Source organism: Thamnophis elegans, chromosome 1, assembly GCF_009769535.1.
Source record: "Thamnophis elegans isolate rThaEle1 chromosome 1, rThaEle1.pri, whole genome shotgun sequence".
NCBI classification, from domain to species: domain Eukaryota; kingdom Metazoa; phylum Chordata; class Lepidosauria; order Squamata; family Colubridae; genus Thamnophis; species Thamnophis elegans.
The window spans coordinates 100409959-100426510 of record NC_045541.1 but is presented as its reverse complement, the minus strand read 5'-3'; the positions used below and the strand labels follow the sequence as shown (position 1 = coordinate 100426510).

Sequence of the window (16552 nt, the reverse complement as noted above, 5' to 3'; positions counted from 1 at the left end):
GATCAGACTTTCAAAACAATGTTTGGGGTTCTGTGAATAGATGAGCATATGTGTGTATTTGTATGTATACACACACAAATGCATATATAATATACAAACACACATGCATGTGTGTATGTATGTATATATTAAATACTTGACTGTGGAGTTACTGATATGAATGCTGATACTGCTTCTGGCTTGTACCTGATCAGGTGTACAAACAAGATTTTCCTTTATTTTTCATTTGTTTTGAAGACGAGGTAAGATGGAAATGCAGTAGCATGGGAACCTTTATTATTTTGAAAAACTACATTGGGAGTACTTTAGTATTGTATATAAAAGTTATTTAAATGTAGAATGGTGCTTGGTTTTTACAGATATATAGTTATATATATCTGTAATGGCAAATAAAATAGTAGTAATAGGCATGCCATTTTCGCAACAGTTTTGTATTGTTACCTCTGACATAAGTGAATGAAATATTTAAAATGTTTATGATCTTTGGGTTGAATTGGGTATTCTTGTATTGTTAAGGTTAGGACATATAACAGGAAACTAAAATTATTAGAAAAAACTGTCATGTTTTTAATCCTGCATTCGTTCTCATAATATAATAGATCTTCTACAGTCCTTCACTTCAGTTGAACTGCACCAGATTATGAAATGCAAATTGCCTATTACATTTTCTCATTTATTATCTAATAAAAATGTGCAAATAGCATTCATCCTTCAAATGCCATTTATCTAATGTGATAAATGATTAGAACTTTGATTTAAAGATAAACCTTTTGTGATTTCTGAATAATATGTGGATTTTTTATAATTTTTAAAAACAAACCATTTGAAAAATAGTCATAGTTAAGAATATGCATCAAGAGTTATTGTAAAGATTTTAGAAAAGTGAAATAGTTGAAACAGATATTTATATGGTACTTAGTCCCACTGATTTTAGAAAAGCTTTTGCACAAACATACTATAGGACTGAATGTTAAATCCTTAATACTGGAGATCTGCATAGATCTTGGTTTCAGAGTTGTTGTAGATGGAAGTTATAAATTGCCATATCAGGGATTTACAAGAATTACTGTATGAACACTCTATTTTTATTTAGGAATAGGAAAAAATTGGCTTTCCTAGCAAATTGGAAAAGACATATAGCATAAAGGAATATGTTTATCATTCACTTCAAAAGAATAATGACATGAGAATGTGTGAGATAAAAATTCATACAGTATTACAGTAATTTCTACATAATATTTTTTGTATAAGCTGAATTAATTGTTAGTCATGAAGCAAAAATTTAACTTCAAGATAATGAATCTAAAATTTAATGTAAATGTATTGGGGAAATTGGAGGAAAAACTGTTTGCACCCTAGACTTCTGCCCATTTTTTTCAGAAGGATTGAAACAGACTTTTAATGGCCAAAGATTTGATGTTTTTGTACAGTAGTAATTATGTAAAACAAATAGGACTATATCATGCATAGTTATAGAGACAAGATTTGGATTTTTCCCCTCCTTCAAATTACATATGACATGCAATTTTATACTTTAAAGTTTTTTTTTAAAACTCTGTTAAGGCTTTTATAAGACTTGTACTACAGTTTCTTTTTGCACTGAAAGGGAAATAAGAATGCCAAAAAATTGGTTTGTATGTACAGGGTCAAGGGTTATTACAGCAGGATATTTTCTATGATGCTGTCCCGTAACTTCTAGTCTAATGCTTCATTTGTATATAAGACACTTTTGATTTACTGGGCTTGTACTATTATTGCTAGTATAGGTAAAAATATTAAGACAATGGATTAGGATACTCAATATCATACACTCAAGTATGTTGCCTTACAAGATGCCATTGTTTTGCATCTAACTCAATAATTCTCTTTTGACGCAAATAGCCTTATTAAATATGCTACATTTTATTTGATGATGTACTTCTTACATTGGAGCTTTATGCTTGACATTGCTTGATTAATTCATTACATTTTCACTGTCTTTTTTTCCACTGTCCATTTCTATGTAACTCCAGGGTTTTACAAAAAATAAGGAAATCTGTATAATGAAAACAGGAACAAACTATTTAAAAGGCAGCCTGCATATGACTAGTCCCCAAATTCTCAAAAGAACACTAGAACTTAAATGATTTGCGAAAAATGAGATTTTGACATTCCCTATTTCAGGGGACATGGTGTCCTACAGCACGGGGACAACTACAGAAAAGGCCTGTGATTATTCCTTAATCTCCCATTGGATGGAAAGTCTCCTGTAGGAATGCACAAGTTGAAAAATCTTGATAGGAGATAGTTGGAAGCCACAGCCCACAGGGTTTTAAGGGTAAAAGTCAGAACTCTGAATTGAACCTGCAAATAAATTAGCAACTATTGCTATTACAGCAAAGCACTTCTGAAAAACCATACCAAGAAAAATGCAGACTTGTCCGGGCAGTCTCTAGGAGTCAATACTGACTCGAAGGCACACAACACACAGTGCGATACCTCATTTATGTGTGGATGTCAAATTGCTGTATCAGACTAAGCAGCTGCTGTAGGCATATCATCACTAAAGGATAAAGTGTTGCAACACTGTGTTGCTAGATTGTTATATAGCTCTTCCCAAGCTCTCCAACTTAGTCGCATCCTCTTAGATTGAGTATAATGCAGTTAACTGCTGGGCATGAAAGTGGGAGAGTGCCATATTGCCTTCACCTCAGACAATGGAAATTTTTTGATGTTTCCTGACATGGTAATGAATTCAATGTGCAATGGACTTCCTTGGACTTACTGAACAAAGTAGATTTTTCAGATTAAATACCTGAAAATAGTGCTATATTGACATTATGCATGGCTAGATTTTCAAAGTTGCCCCTATATCATTAGCCTTGGTTGATTCCAAAAATGTAACATCAGCTCAGGCTGGTTGATATTTGGACAGAGTTAGCAGGATTGTAATCTAGACAAAGTTGGGGAGAAAAAATTCAGAAGTCAGCAGTGGCAAACTATATTGTTGCCAAGTAAGTTACATGGAATGCATGGTTGCCAGGCCCTGAGCTTGACTTGAGAGTGTCTCTACCTTTTAAGACCCTCCCATAGGCATCTGGCTGACTCTTGCTGCAAACCAAGCCAATGGTGGATTTACATTTTTTACTACCTGGTTTGCTCATGCACGCACGTGTGCAACACTTCTGCTCATGCGTAGAAGTGTCCAGGCAGGTGGGCGGAGGCTCCCACCACTATCACTACTGGTTCACCTGATCTAGGCCGAACCGAGGGCAACCCACCTCTGGTTCAAGGCCAGTAGATATTTTTAAAGCTAATCCTAAACACAAAACTAAGGTGCTGAAAAATGGAACATTTCTCATGGCATCCATCAAAAGAAACGTAACAATTGCGTGTTTTCATCCCTGGAAAGCAACACAAGAAAAGAAGTCATAGCAAAAAGAGAAGGGTTACAAAAACAAAAGAAGTCCCTGGTCCCTCTCACCCTGGGAAGAGAGGATGGCTGCCTTCCTTTTCGTCGTTCAGACCCTAGCTCCTCCTGGGGCCTCTTGTATGTCTTGTTTTCCTTTTCTTTAGATTTTATATTATGGATTCACATGTGAATAGTGGTTTTGCTGCCTTTCCCTATTAGGAGGGCTGGCTGCTAAGTAAGCACTGAAGGAGGTAAGAAAAATGTCCCAAATGAGACAGGACAAATACCAGAGATACCCCTGAATTCAGAAATGCATCCATCAATATAATTTTCAGAGGTTGGGGTTGATGTTCCCCAATTACCAACAGCAACGGCGTGCTACTGTTTGGAGTACATTAGAAATGGATGGAATATCGTTTTGCTAGTTACAGAAACAGTCCAACCACACTGATAAATGTGGAGTCTCCCTTCTTATTAAAAAGATTGTCCGAAGATGCTGCTGATACTGACTTCCCTATGGCCAATGCTAGGTCTCCTCGTCTCCCTATTTATTTGTCTGCTTGCATATTGACAAAAAAAGGTAACTTCTCTTTTTGGCCGCTGAGGTGAGGCTGACAGTTGCTTTTGCCGCAGAACGGCAGTAGGGAGCCGAAGGCGGAGCCTGCTGGTGTCCCAGAGCCGTTCAGGTTTAAGGATTTAGGGGCGGCCGCAAGGAAAGGACTGCGGCTCAGCAGCTCGGCGCGCCTTTGAAGCAGCAGTCCGGGTGAGCGAAGGCTAGTGGGACCCAGGGTTGGGTGGCTCTCGATTCGTTCAGCCTCCGAAGGAGCAATCACTTTCCAAGCCCGGTCTCTTTCCAAGCCCGGTCACATGTGGGAAGGGGCATCCGAAGGAGTCTTGAGAGGGCGCTTGCTGGCTGAGGGAGGTGAAAGCTTGTGATGCTTCAGAGCTGCATTTGCCGGCCTTAAAACTAACGGGCAAGGCCCGATCAGAAGAGCATTTTTACACCAGTAAAAACTGGGCTCTCGTGCCTTTACCTGCGGGTTTAGAAAAGCTTCTGCCGCGTTTAGGTAGGAATTCTGCTCCCCCCCTTTTCTTTTGTCTTTAGTCTTCGTCCCTTCGCGGAAGGTGACAGGATACCTTACAACATTTTAGATGCTGCTCCTCCCGTTTTCTGATAAGCCGGACGCCCTTCAGAGGCATTTAATATTCTGTTTGTCCGGAGTCTCTTTAGTTGAGACTGGTGGGGGGGGGAGGTTGAATGTAATGTGTAGTCTTGCTGCATTTAGAGACTTTTCCAAATGCATGTAAAATGTTAGTGATTTTATAAGTTAAAGGAAAAAAAATGCAACGATCATACAATTAAACCACTGTCGGCATCATAAGCAAGAGAAAAGTGGAAACGAACCAAAACAAGATACACATTACAAGGTCCAGTGAGGAATAGTAACACAATATAAAGCAAACTCCCTCCTTTCCTATATTATTAAATCTAGGCCAATGTTCCACCTTTTCATTTCTTCAGCATAAGGACATTTCAAAGGGACTCTCCTGATGTTTTGGCCAAGAGAGACATTGAATGTTTGCCCTATGTGTAGTGCTGAAGGACAATAGACTTTCACAAAGTCCTTTTCTGAAGTAGATCTTGCCTCTTGGCATTGGTCTGCCTTCCTAAATGGTGCTGATTATGGTTTGAATAATTCTTTGTATTATGGGATGAAATTATTTCTAGCCAGGAATGCAGAAATTATGATAATATGTTCTCTCTTGAGAACTTCATTGCTTGATAATAGGATGCTCTAACTTGTAATCAACCACTGAACTCAACATACTATATATATATATATATATAATATATATATATATATATATATATATATATATATATATATATATATATATATATATATATATATATATTTCCCACTTGTTCTGTTTTATTTTTCCTTACTTGTTAGCAGAGTAATGAAGTCCCCATTACCATCACCAGCATCATCCCTAACATGAAGTAATTTTGTATATTGCTCTTTTTGGAAAGCTATTGACGAATTGGAACATAACCACTTGAAAGTAATAAAAGGATTTCAGTTTATCTAACATGTATTATATGCGTGCACAGCTTACCTATCAAAGTCATCTACTCATGAAAATGTGAGATAGGAATCCCTATTAATGACATAGCTCAATAATAGTGCAGTCCTGTACAAGGACTGCATAAACATCTGGTAAGAACTGCACAAACATCTGGTAATGACTGCATAAACATCTGGTAATGACTAGATGAGATCAGTGTTTCCTTAGTCTTTTTACTAAAATAAGATCTACACCACTGTTTGCCTACTTAGTTTATAAGCATTATTTCTAAATGTTTCTTAGTTTATAACCATATATAGTGGATAGAATTTTTGATGTGAATAGGCATCCCTGTTTTTAATAGAGATGCCTCTACTTTTATGGCAAGGCTGAAAATTCTATAGTGGATCCATAACTTTTATACCATTCGAACTTGATGCACTGAATATGGGCAATACAAAACAACTTCCTACCCACCTTCTCCCCTTATGATTAACAAGAGGAAACAGATAGGCTTAAGACTGTGAAAATCCTCAACAGCAGTTAACGTATTCTTTCTCCCACTCAGAACATTGCTGGTGGGAAAACTCCATCTGTGGAACTTCTACAAATAAACTTGAATACCTGTGATAATGTAAACAGTGTCTCAGTAGCAAATCTTCCTTTCCAGTAGAAGAGGTGTAACTCCTCCTGCATTCAGAGATATCTTAGCGTGTTCTAGCTAGTTTGTTTCCTAAATATTGCACCTTTATTAATTTCTGTACTTTGTTAATAGAATGAGGAGACAATGAGATATATTACTGAAGTTGTCAGCAATTATTTGAATCTCATACACAAGCACATTTTGTTGCAAGGTACAAATACATTTTCCCTGCATGTAATCACTGTGCAAGCAGATCAGTATGATAGATAAGATCTTTATTAGATTAGTTTGATTAATTTCAATACAATACAATTCAATACAACCAATTTCATTGTATTTAAGTACAATGACAATAAAGATTATACTTATTAGAGAAGATTAGGTATACCCATGCCATAGATAGCATGCCACTGATAATAGACATCACCAGTTTTAGCATGTTTATGCTACTCTGTGCAAACTAGATTTCTATGGTAGATATTACCTTGCCAGCTAATATATTGTTCTTTACATTCCACCTTCCACACAATCAGGATGGTAGGTTATTGCAACATTTGGTATTGGCTCTAAACACAAAAGTGCAGGACTATACTATGACGACTTCTTTACCCTCCTTTTTTCCTAGTTTTCCCCTAAACTATATCTATCCATTCATGCAGAATATTTGTTGAGCTGCTTGTTCCATTCAAGTGTGTGTGTGAAGAGAGATCATTCATTCTTATCTTTCTGCAAGTTCAGAGTTTTCTTGAATATACTGGTGTTCCTAACGTACGCTGAAGCCAAAACAACTTGCAATCCAATACATTTCTAATCCAAAAAGATACCATTGAACTGAATGGGCCTTATAGCCAGCTAAATAATATTGTAGCCTAAATCCTGACAGCAAAACCAGCTAGGCAACTTCATGTTTGCATGAAATATATCTGTTGGCCATGATGACAGAACTGTGGGAAAATGCCAGATTGGCAGAGACAACTTTAGTTGTCTGGTTTCTGGGGATAGATTTTAATGGGCAAAAACAGTGCATGGAGGAACTCCTTTCATAAAGCATATTGCCTTGTTGCATAATACATGGGGTTGTTTTTGTTTTGTATTTTGTTCATCTGGTTATCGTTAAAGCTTTGTAAACCTTCCAGGCACAATCCTAATGCATTCTTGGCAAATGCCTAGTCATGAATGCTGCCACCGCCCACTTTATTCCAGGCAAGCAGCAATCTTCTTTCCATCAGTACTAATGAGCACCACTAATTCATATCAAAATCTGGCTTAAAGAACTAGAAGGGAACAGAAAGAAACAAAAGGACAAAGAAAAATACTGCAACACAACAGCAGCCATATGGTGACTATGCTCGACACCTCCTGCATCTCAGAAATAATAAGGAGTTGTCTGTCTCCTCTTTTTAAAAAACTCATCGAGCCGAGGAGAGGGGTGGGGAAAAAATCTTCCTTATTGTTACTGACTTTTCAGGCTTTGATTTTCATAGGCTTCATTTACTTGGATAGACAGATGAGATTTATTTTACCCTTTTGAGTTACCTTCTCTATTAATGGTCTCATGTATGATTCTACTTCTAGAAAATGGACAAAATAAACTACATTCTCCTGACGGCATTCATTATCCTAACAGTATCCTCCACCTCTGGTAAGTATTGTGGGCAGTGAGTGGTCATGCCAAGCTGGTTGTACTAAGTTGTCCTAGATCCTGCCTCAGTATGGTGTTTGAAATTCTGGATAGCCAGGAAAGCAGTTTGAGTTCCTTCCCATATTCGGCTATTCATATAAATATTTAATCAGATGTCTATTTTACAATGTTCAAATGTTGGAGAGTTAGATGAGTCCAAGCTCTGAATATTATTATTTTTATTTGTCAGTTATCAATAGAAAAAAAAATGCTGTTCATCTCATGGTTTGCTAGATTGTTATAGTTCTTTTTCAACTGATTTCCTAAATTCATGTGCAAATTTTTTCTTTTAAAAAGAGAAGGGTTAAAAAAAAAGTTGTTTTGCCTGAATGACCAATTAAACAAAAATCTTAGTAGAAATAAAATAAGATTTCTGAAGGAACAGCAGATTTCAGCAGATTCAATCCATATCTGGGTCACTTTCACAATCTGTCTCTTGCTAAAATCTTAAAGCAGCTTTAATCAAATATTCTGCTAGCCCTCATGTGCATAAAAGCTAAAAGTTCCCCTCGTGTATACCGTATATACTCGAGTATAGGCCGACCCGAATATAAGCCGAGGCACCTAATTTACCACAAAAAACTGGAAAAGTTATTGACTCGAGTATAAGCCTAGGGTGGGAAATGCAGCAGCTACCGGTAAATTTCAAAAATAAAAATAGATACCAATAATGTTTTTGAATATTTATTTCAAAGAAAAACAGTAAACTAGCGGTGTATTCAATGAAATACTTCACTCACCTCATGATGCTGATGTCCCGCTGTGATGATGATGTCCCGTGCAGCCGCGGGAGCGATGTCCCGCCTCCTATGACACACGGCACAGTGATTCCTATCATTGGATCACTGTACCAGAGGAGGTGGGACATCGCTATGTGGCTGCTTGCCATAACAAGGAGGAGGTGGGACATCGTTGCAGAGCGGCAGGAGGGGGAGGAAGGGGAATCGTAAGACAGCCCTGCATTACATTAGAACGTGAGGAGGGGGGATGGTGCGGTGCGCGCAGCGCGCAAACTGACACAGAGGGAGGGGAAACTCACAGGGGCACTGGGCCATTCACGAGTGTCACCCAGCGGCATGGCCCCGCCCCTTTTTCTCCTCCATTTCGGGCAAATTTTTCACTGACTCGAGTATAAGCCGAGGCGGCTTTTTTCAGCCCAAAAAGTGGCTGAAAAACTAGGCTTATACTCAAGTATATACAGTATGTACTAGTCGTTTCTGGCTCTGGGGGGTTGGTATTCGTCTCCAAAGATCCAGTGCTGTCTGAAGACATTCTCTGTAGTCATGTGGTCGGCATGACTAAACACCGAAGGTGCACAGAGTGCTGTTACCTTCCCACCAAAGGTGGTTTCTATTTTTCTACTTGCATTTTTACATGCTTTCGAACTGCTAGGTTGTCAAAAACTGAAAGAAGTAACAGGAGCTCACTCTGTTATGCGGCATTAGGGATTCAAACCGCCGAACTGCTGATCTTTCTTATTGACAAGCTCAATGTCTTAGCCGTATGTATGCATGCACGCATGCATGCATCATATGCACGTAAACAAATAATATTGATTAGATAATCACCTTAGTTTACCAAACAAGACTGTTACTAAGTTACTGAGATAATAGATGTAAAATAATTGAATGGTTCTACAGAAGTCTGGCAGATAAGATACTGTTTATGTTTCAGGCTATGCACTTCGATGTTATTTCTGTGAACAAAGTCCTTTTCTCTGTAGAAGCAATCTCACCTGTTCTGAGGAAGAAGACGCTTGCTTGCAAATTAGAATGGGTATGTATACACTGCAAGTATAAACTGAATTGTGGCATACCTATGTTCCGTATAAGTATGTTCTGCTACAAGTGTGTATATCCTCTGAGAAGTTAATCTCCACTGTTAAGTAAATCACAAGTTAAGTTGTGATTTCTTCTACTCTCATAGTGAGTATGAGGCTGTCGCTGTAAAAGTTTTTCTGTCAGATTCCAACACATTATTTTAAAGCTTTTGAACTAAAAAAAAGACGTAGTGAAATGATATTTTTACTTATTAAGAAAAGAACACATGTCCATTATCAAATCTTAGTATGTCACATTTTTAAAGAAGGCAAAATGCTGTTTGAAGTCCGGATGGTTGGAACAGTTGCTAAAGAAAAAATGATAAAACTCAAGGATTATAATACAATGCTTTTTCAAGAATATCCATAAATTGTAACACTCATGATGGCTGAATACAGGTAATCCTCAACTTACAACAGTCAATTTAGTGACCTTTCAAAGTTACAACAGCACTGACAAAAGTGACTCATGACTGTTCCCCATGGTCATGTGACCAAAATTCAAACAATTGGCAACTTACTTATTTTGATGGTTAGGGTGGCCTGAGGGTCATGTGATCTGACAAGCGAAGTCAATGGGGAAGGCAGATTCACTTAACAACCGTATTATAGCACTAATTTAACACATACAGTGAGTCATTTAATCACTGATCGTAAAAGAAAGATCGTAAAATGAGGCAAAACTCATTAACAAATATCTCACTTAACAACATAATTTTTGGGCTCAATTGTGGTTGTTAAGTCAAGAACTACCTGTATAGGAAATTATCCTAAAAAGAGAAATCTGCAGAAGCTGGGAATTATCCTAAATAATCCACTCTGGTAAATTACTTAAATTAATTAGAGGCTTAATTCTGTGGGCACTTTGACACATATCTTGTCCTCCATCAGGCTTTTTGTCTCATTAGGATTTTAACAGGAGACGTCTGGCAGCAACTTTTTCTGACTTAACACATTTTTACTAAAATGAGTTCATAAAAGGCTTTTGTAAGCTACAGGAGTTCATGAAAGCTTATGCCTGTTAGTAAAATGTATTAGCTGGGAAAAGTGCTACTAGACTCCTAATTTTTTTGCCATCATAGATGTTTCTCCTCCAACAATGTTAATAAAATTATCAGTTTAATCATACCCCTACAAAAAGGTGATAAAAAAGCACTTGGAAACCTAACCTACAGTAGTTTGACAAGAATGCTCAGATTCTTGGACCTCAATTTCTGTTTCCTGAAACTTACAGTCTTATGTAATCTGAATTTTCTATTCCTGAAGTCATCCACGTCCAAATAGAACCTCACTCCTTGACCTTTTCAACTAGGGTGGGCTCAGAAATTAAAAAGGGCTGTACAGAGTTTTGGATTATGAGTACAACTGGGTGCTTAACAGCAACATTCCTTTGGCCCCAATTCTGCTTTTTCTCCAGAAAACAGCTTTCTAAGATCTGGATATGACAGCTTGAGTCCCTCCAGAAATATTATACCAACAAATGTTAATATTACAAACGTATACATGAACTTAATAAAAGATGAAATTCTATAGAAAGAACATGCAAGCACCCTTTTTTTGTCTTTTAATGACCCCCATAATCCCTTGCATCGGGGTGGAGTCAAGGCAAACGGAATGGAGCTGAGAGGGTTTACTGGCCGGATGACCTTCCTGTCACCAATGCGGAGTTCCCAGCAGATATATTCTCATCGTGCCCACAGAGAGAAATATCTGCCTCTACCTAGGATCGAACTCACAGCCTCCTGTTTGTAAGGCTCCAGCTCTAGGCCACCGCTCCACTCGGCTGCAAGCATCCATGAGAAATAAAATGTTTGGAATGTTTGGAATGTTATTATAATTTATAGGCCGCCCTTTTCCCTGAGGGGACTCAGGGCGGCTTACAAAACACGGGAAAGGGGGTACAAAGACAAAAGACATAAGACAATACATAATATTAAAAATAGAGCACAACATTCATTCATCATTCGGGAGGGGACAAACTAAGATTTTTCATCCCCAGGCCTGACGGGCTAGCCAGTTCTTGAGGGCTGTGCGGAAGGCCTGGGCGGTGGTGAGGGTGCGAATCTCCACGGGGAGATTGTTCCATAGCGTCGGAGCTGCAACTGAGAAGGCTCTCCTCCGAGTAGTCGCCAGTCGGCACTGACTGGCGGATGGGATTCGGAGGAGGCCTACCCTGTGCGATCTGATGGGACGCAGGGAGGTAATTGGCAGAAGGCGGTCTCTCAAATAGCCAGAATGAATTATGTAAAATCATTGCGCATCGCCATCATGGTTTCTATTTTCCATTGGGAGGGGTACCTGAAAGCAGTCACTAATTCACAGATTGATAAGATTGCTTTTCTTTCAACTAGATCAGTGATGGCGAACCTATGACACGCGTGTCAGTGCTGACACGCGTAGCCATTTGGGGTGACACACAGGATTTCATGCGATTCATCCTCGGCTCCTGCACGGCCGCCGAGGATGAAAGAATCTGTGCTGGAGGAACGGGGGGGGCGGGACGTGTGATCTCCCCCCCCACTCACTTACTGTATCGCCGCCGCCCCTTTCTGAGCGCAGGGGCTGCTGGTAAGGCGTGCGTGCCATGCGCACACACGTCATCAGCGCGGCAAGGGAGGACCCGCAGGAGAGGAGCGTGGGAACAGTGCGTGCCTCTCTCCAGTCAGGCCGGCACAGAGAGTCTACTCCTGGGACTGTCGGTTACGACCGCACCACACTTATCTCAGTTCACGGCAGGGCTGTGGAGTCTGCTGCTTCCAGCTCCACGTCCTCATCAACATGCCGCTCCGGCCCACCCCCGCTATGAATATTCATATTCTTCGCCCTCGCGTCACTAGGAATATTCATAGCAGGGGCGGGCTGGAGCGGCATGTTGATGAGGACGTGGAGCTGGAAGCAGCCGACTCCACAGCCCTGGTTCACGGCACCCCAAACAAGTTCAATAATATCAAGGGCAACATACGAAATCGACTGATGAACAAAGAAGTTACTAAACAGGTATGTTAAATAATTTGTTTTTGGTTTATTAAATACAATTATATATTGCAATTATACATTTTTGTAGTTTAAACTATAAATTGCGCAAAATTATGGTTTTGTCGAAGTGACACACAATGCGAGTTATGCTTGATTTTTTGCTGATTTTTGACTCACCACGCCAAAAAGGTTGCCTATCACTGAACTAGATCATAGTGGCAGTAATCAAAGCTTTCCTACCAATCAGGGAACAAAATACAAGAGGAGAAAGGTCTCTCTAGACTCTTTGCCCTAATTGGCAAAGTAGAAATTGGAAGATTTGGGGGAAAATGTAGTTGGTTCATAATTTAATTCTTAAAGGGGCTGCAACTTGTTTTCAAACTTTCACAGAGGACGGGCTGCTTGAATAAATAGAGAAGCATTATGCCCATTTGAGATCTGAAATCTTTCTAAATCCTTTTTGATGCATGCTTGCTCAGCCCTATAATGTGTGCTTCCTATATGCCAATGGTCCATACAGCATCTTCTTCGTGGATCTCTCAATCCACGGATGACAAAATCAAAACACCATTCTTGCAACTCATCAAAGGTTTTGCCACATTAACTCTGCAGTTTCTAATCTTGAGCAGCAGAGACAGTAACTTTTATACTTGTGCTTTAAAACTAAAAGATGCTATGTAAATCATTAAGTTATTTTGGGTGATTCCAGTACAGTAGAGATCTTTGTGAGATGCCTCTACTGGAGAAAGGTTGAGGGACAGAAAAAGTTATGGATTACCTTCCAGAACATTAAGGAAAATGGTATAAGTGGCAATGAAATTGCCTCTGACCTCTTGTTCCTACAGAATCCTCTACTGCAGGGTTATCAATTTTGCATCGTCACAGTGGCATCATGTAACGTATCATGATGCCCCCCTTCGCTAAACTGGGTGTGGGCGAGGGCAGTGTGTGATGTAACCGGCCTGTGGGCCCCAAGTTTGACACCCCTGCTCTCATGGATTTACAGTCCTTCTAAAAAACATGTATGGACTTCTCTGAGGAGGTATGTGCTAATTTCTGGATCTACATATGATAAGACAAATATTGGAAAAGGAAGCTAATGGAAATCAAGGAAATGATTTGTTTTTAAACGGTTATTTGAAATAACATTCCATGTTATACTTTTAGTGGCAAAATAGGTAATTTTTCTTTGTGTGAAAATGTATATCTTGCTTGCATTTCATCAGACGCAAAATAAATCTCAATTTATATTTTGATTTACTTTACAGTGAATTTGAGAACATACAAGTGCTGGAAAATGTCACAATGCAGCAAGGATGTTGTAGCCCGGGAATTTAGCGTTGACAGTTTTAGACACCTTTGCTGCCAAAGAGATTTCTGCAATAAGAGTCCAAGCCTCCTCGTCAGTACCATTCCCATTGGTATTTCAGCAGTGATTGTGGTTTGGATGATGTCCCGATAATATCGAGATACAAAGTAATATGTTCTCTGCATATCCCAATTCTCCCCAGATATACAAGCACTTTTACTGGAGCAGCTAAAGCTATTTGAAGAAGCAATGTCTTTTTAACCAGAAGTGTTAATGCTAAACTAAAAAAGAAATGGTGAAGAAATATATAAAAATGGAAAACCAGTTTTGTAAGAAAGTACTCTCACTCAGTGCATGTTGATAGTCTTTGACTATTGAGTCTTATCCTTAATATTTAATCTCTGGTTAATCCATGGCAACAAAAGTTTTTGTTTATTATATTTCTGGGCAGTTTTGTTTTGATAGGAAGCAGATTTACATTGTTTTCCTTTATTACTCTCAACAGCTGCATGTTTATCAGTAAACATGGATACTGTATTTCACAACTCACTTTTAATGCAAGCTCATCATAAACATGTTTAAGAGGTTACTGAGACAAATGGTTGTAGGATCCCACTGTTTATAGTCCTACATTGACAGATTTCACCTTCTATCTATTTTAACATTCTATAGTAATCTATTATCCAGGTGTTAAGCTAACTGTTCTACAGAGAACTCATATTATGTGGCACTTTATGTAGTATACGCAGTAACTACACAGCTTTGCTGCTTCAAAACCTATTTCCTATTCCTTAGCACATTTACACAAAGAGCCTAATATTGACAGAGCTTAATTTAAAAGTGTAATCTTCCCCTTTTCATTGCATTGTTTTCTGTGAAGACTTTATTCAGCAAAGAAACTCTGAAAAGTTTTAACAGAGTCCTTCCTATGATAAGCACATTTTAAAAGTATATTGTATATGGACAATTGTTAACATTAATTTGCAGATTTTTCCATATATTTAGAACTGTAGGTATCTTAAAAAGTACTGAAACTACTATGTGCAATATGTTCTACTTACACTATATGTATAAAGATTCTTGAGGGAACCCTGGCTTTGCTTTGCTATGTATAAATCCTTTGTATTAGTAGTCTATAACATTATTATAATTTATTTCAGTGGGAACCAATATGGCCCAAGGAGGCAAAGCTGATGGACAAAGATTATTCACTTTCCTCCACTAATTAAATGAAGGAATTAGTAGTCTATACAGACTCAGTTAGAACTGACAGAGAAATCCAAAAGAAGACAAAAATCTTCCAACTATTGGGGATTCGTAAACAGACTAGCACCATATGTGAATGCAATGAACCTGAGTTTTAGGAAATAGAGAAACCAAAAAGAAAAGTACCTACCTCTGTACTTATTTAACCAAGTTGCTTAGAATTATACAACTGTCCTGGCTGAATTCACCCTCATCACTTCAGCAACAAAATTAAGCAGTCACATTTTATCCTACTGTGGTGAGCAAACCAGCTATTTTTTTTTAAATCCTTAAGATGGAATATAACAAGTCTAATTTCATTTAACAAGAAAAAAAACTTATCTGTTTATACAAAACATATTATGTATGTTATACATATTTAACAAAGGTATCACAATAAACACTAAGAGGCCATATACTAATCTTGTCTAATATTTTAAAGTAAATGTTATTAACCCTTCTGATTATAGATAGAAATAACCCTGTGTTGCCATTTAGTGATAATCTAGATTTTTGCGGCTGGCTATGATAGGCCTGCAGAATTACACTATTTTCAAGCTGTTTGTCAGTGACTACACAACTCTTGATATAATAATAATAATAATAATAATAATAATAATAATAATTGAAATTGAAAGGGAATTGAAATGCCCAATGGCCAACTAATTAAATGCAACAAAAATGAAGCCTACAAATACTTAGGCATTCTGCAGTTGGATAACATCAAGCATGGAGAAGTAAAAACTATTGTCAGGCGAGAGTACAACAGAGTTAGGAAAATTTTGAAATCTAAATTGAATGGTGGAAATACAATTAAGGCCATAAATACCTGGGCAATACCAGTTATAAGATACACAGCTGGTATAGTTAACTGGACACAAGCTGATTTGGACATTTTGGACTGAAAAACCAGGAAACTAATGACAATGCACTACAGTTTACATCCACGTGGTGATATTGATAGATTATACCTGCCCCGAAAATCAGGTGGCAGAGGATTATTACAAGTGAAGCAAACAGTTGAAGAAGAAAAACATGCACTGGCTGATTATTTAAAAGAAAGTCAAGAACATCTATTAATCGAAGTAAAGAACAAAAATCTACTGAAGGCCCAACAGACGAAACAAGAATACAGAAAAGATGTGATAAAATCAAGAATGGAGAGTTGGCAGAACAAAGCACTGCATGGCCAATTTCTGGAAAAAATAAAAGATAAAAGTGGACAGTGAACAAACTTGGTTATGGTTAACAACAGGTACATTAAAGAAAGAAACAGAGTCACTTATCCTGGCTGCGCAAGAACAAGCTATCCGCACAAATGCAATTAAGGCCAAAATCGAAAAATCCTCTGATGATGCCAAATGCAGACTTTGCAAAGAAGCTGATGAAACTGTTGATCACATCCTCAGCTGCTGTAA

At 38.2% G+C, this 16552-nt stretch overlaps 1 protein-coding gene across 1 annotated transcript; it reads left to right on the top strand.

Annotated features, from left to right (window-relative positions):
• The first annotated feature begins 5333 nt into the window (after nt 1-5333).
• On the top strand, nt 5334-15537 carry LOC116514160 (CD59 glycoprotein-like). The gene is given in 4 exon segments (XM_032225632.1): nt 5334-7681; nt 7683-7746; nt 9460-9561; nt 13849-15537. Coding segments are annotated over 4 exon segments (390 nt in total). The 5' UTR covers nt 5334-7651; the 3' UTR covers nt 14043-15537.
• The last annotated feature ends 1015 nt before the right edge of the window (nt 15538-16552 follow it).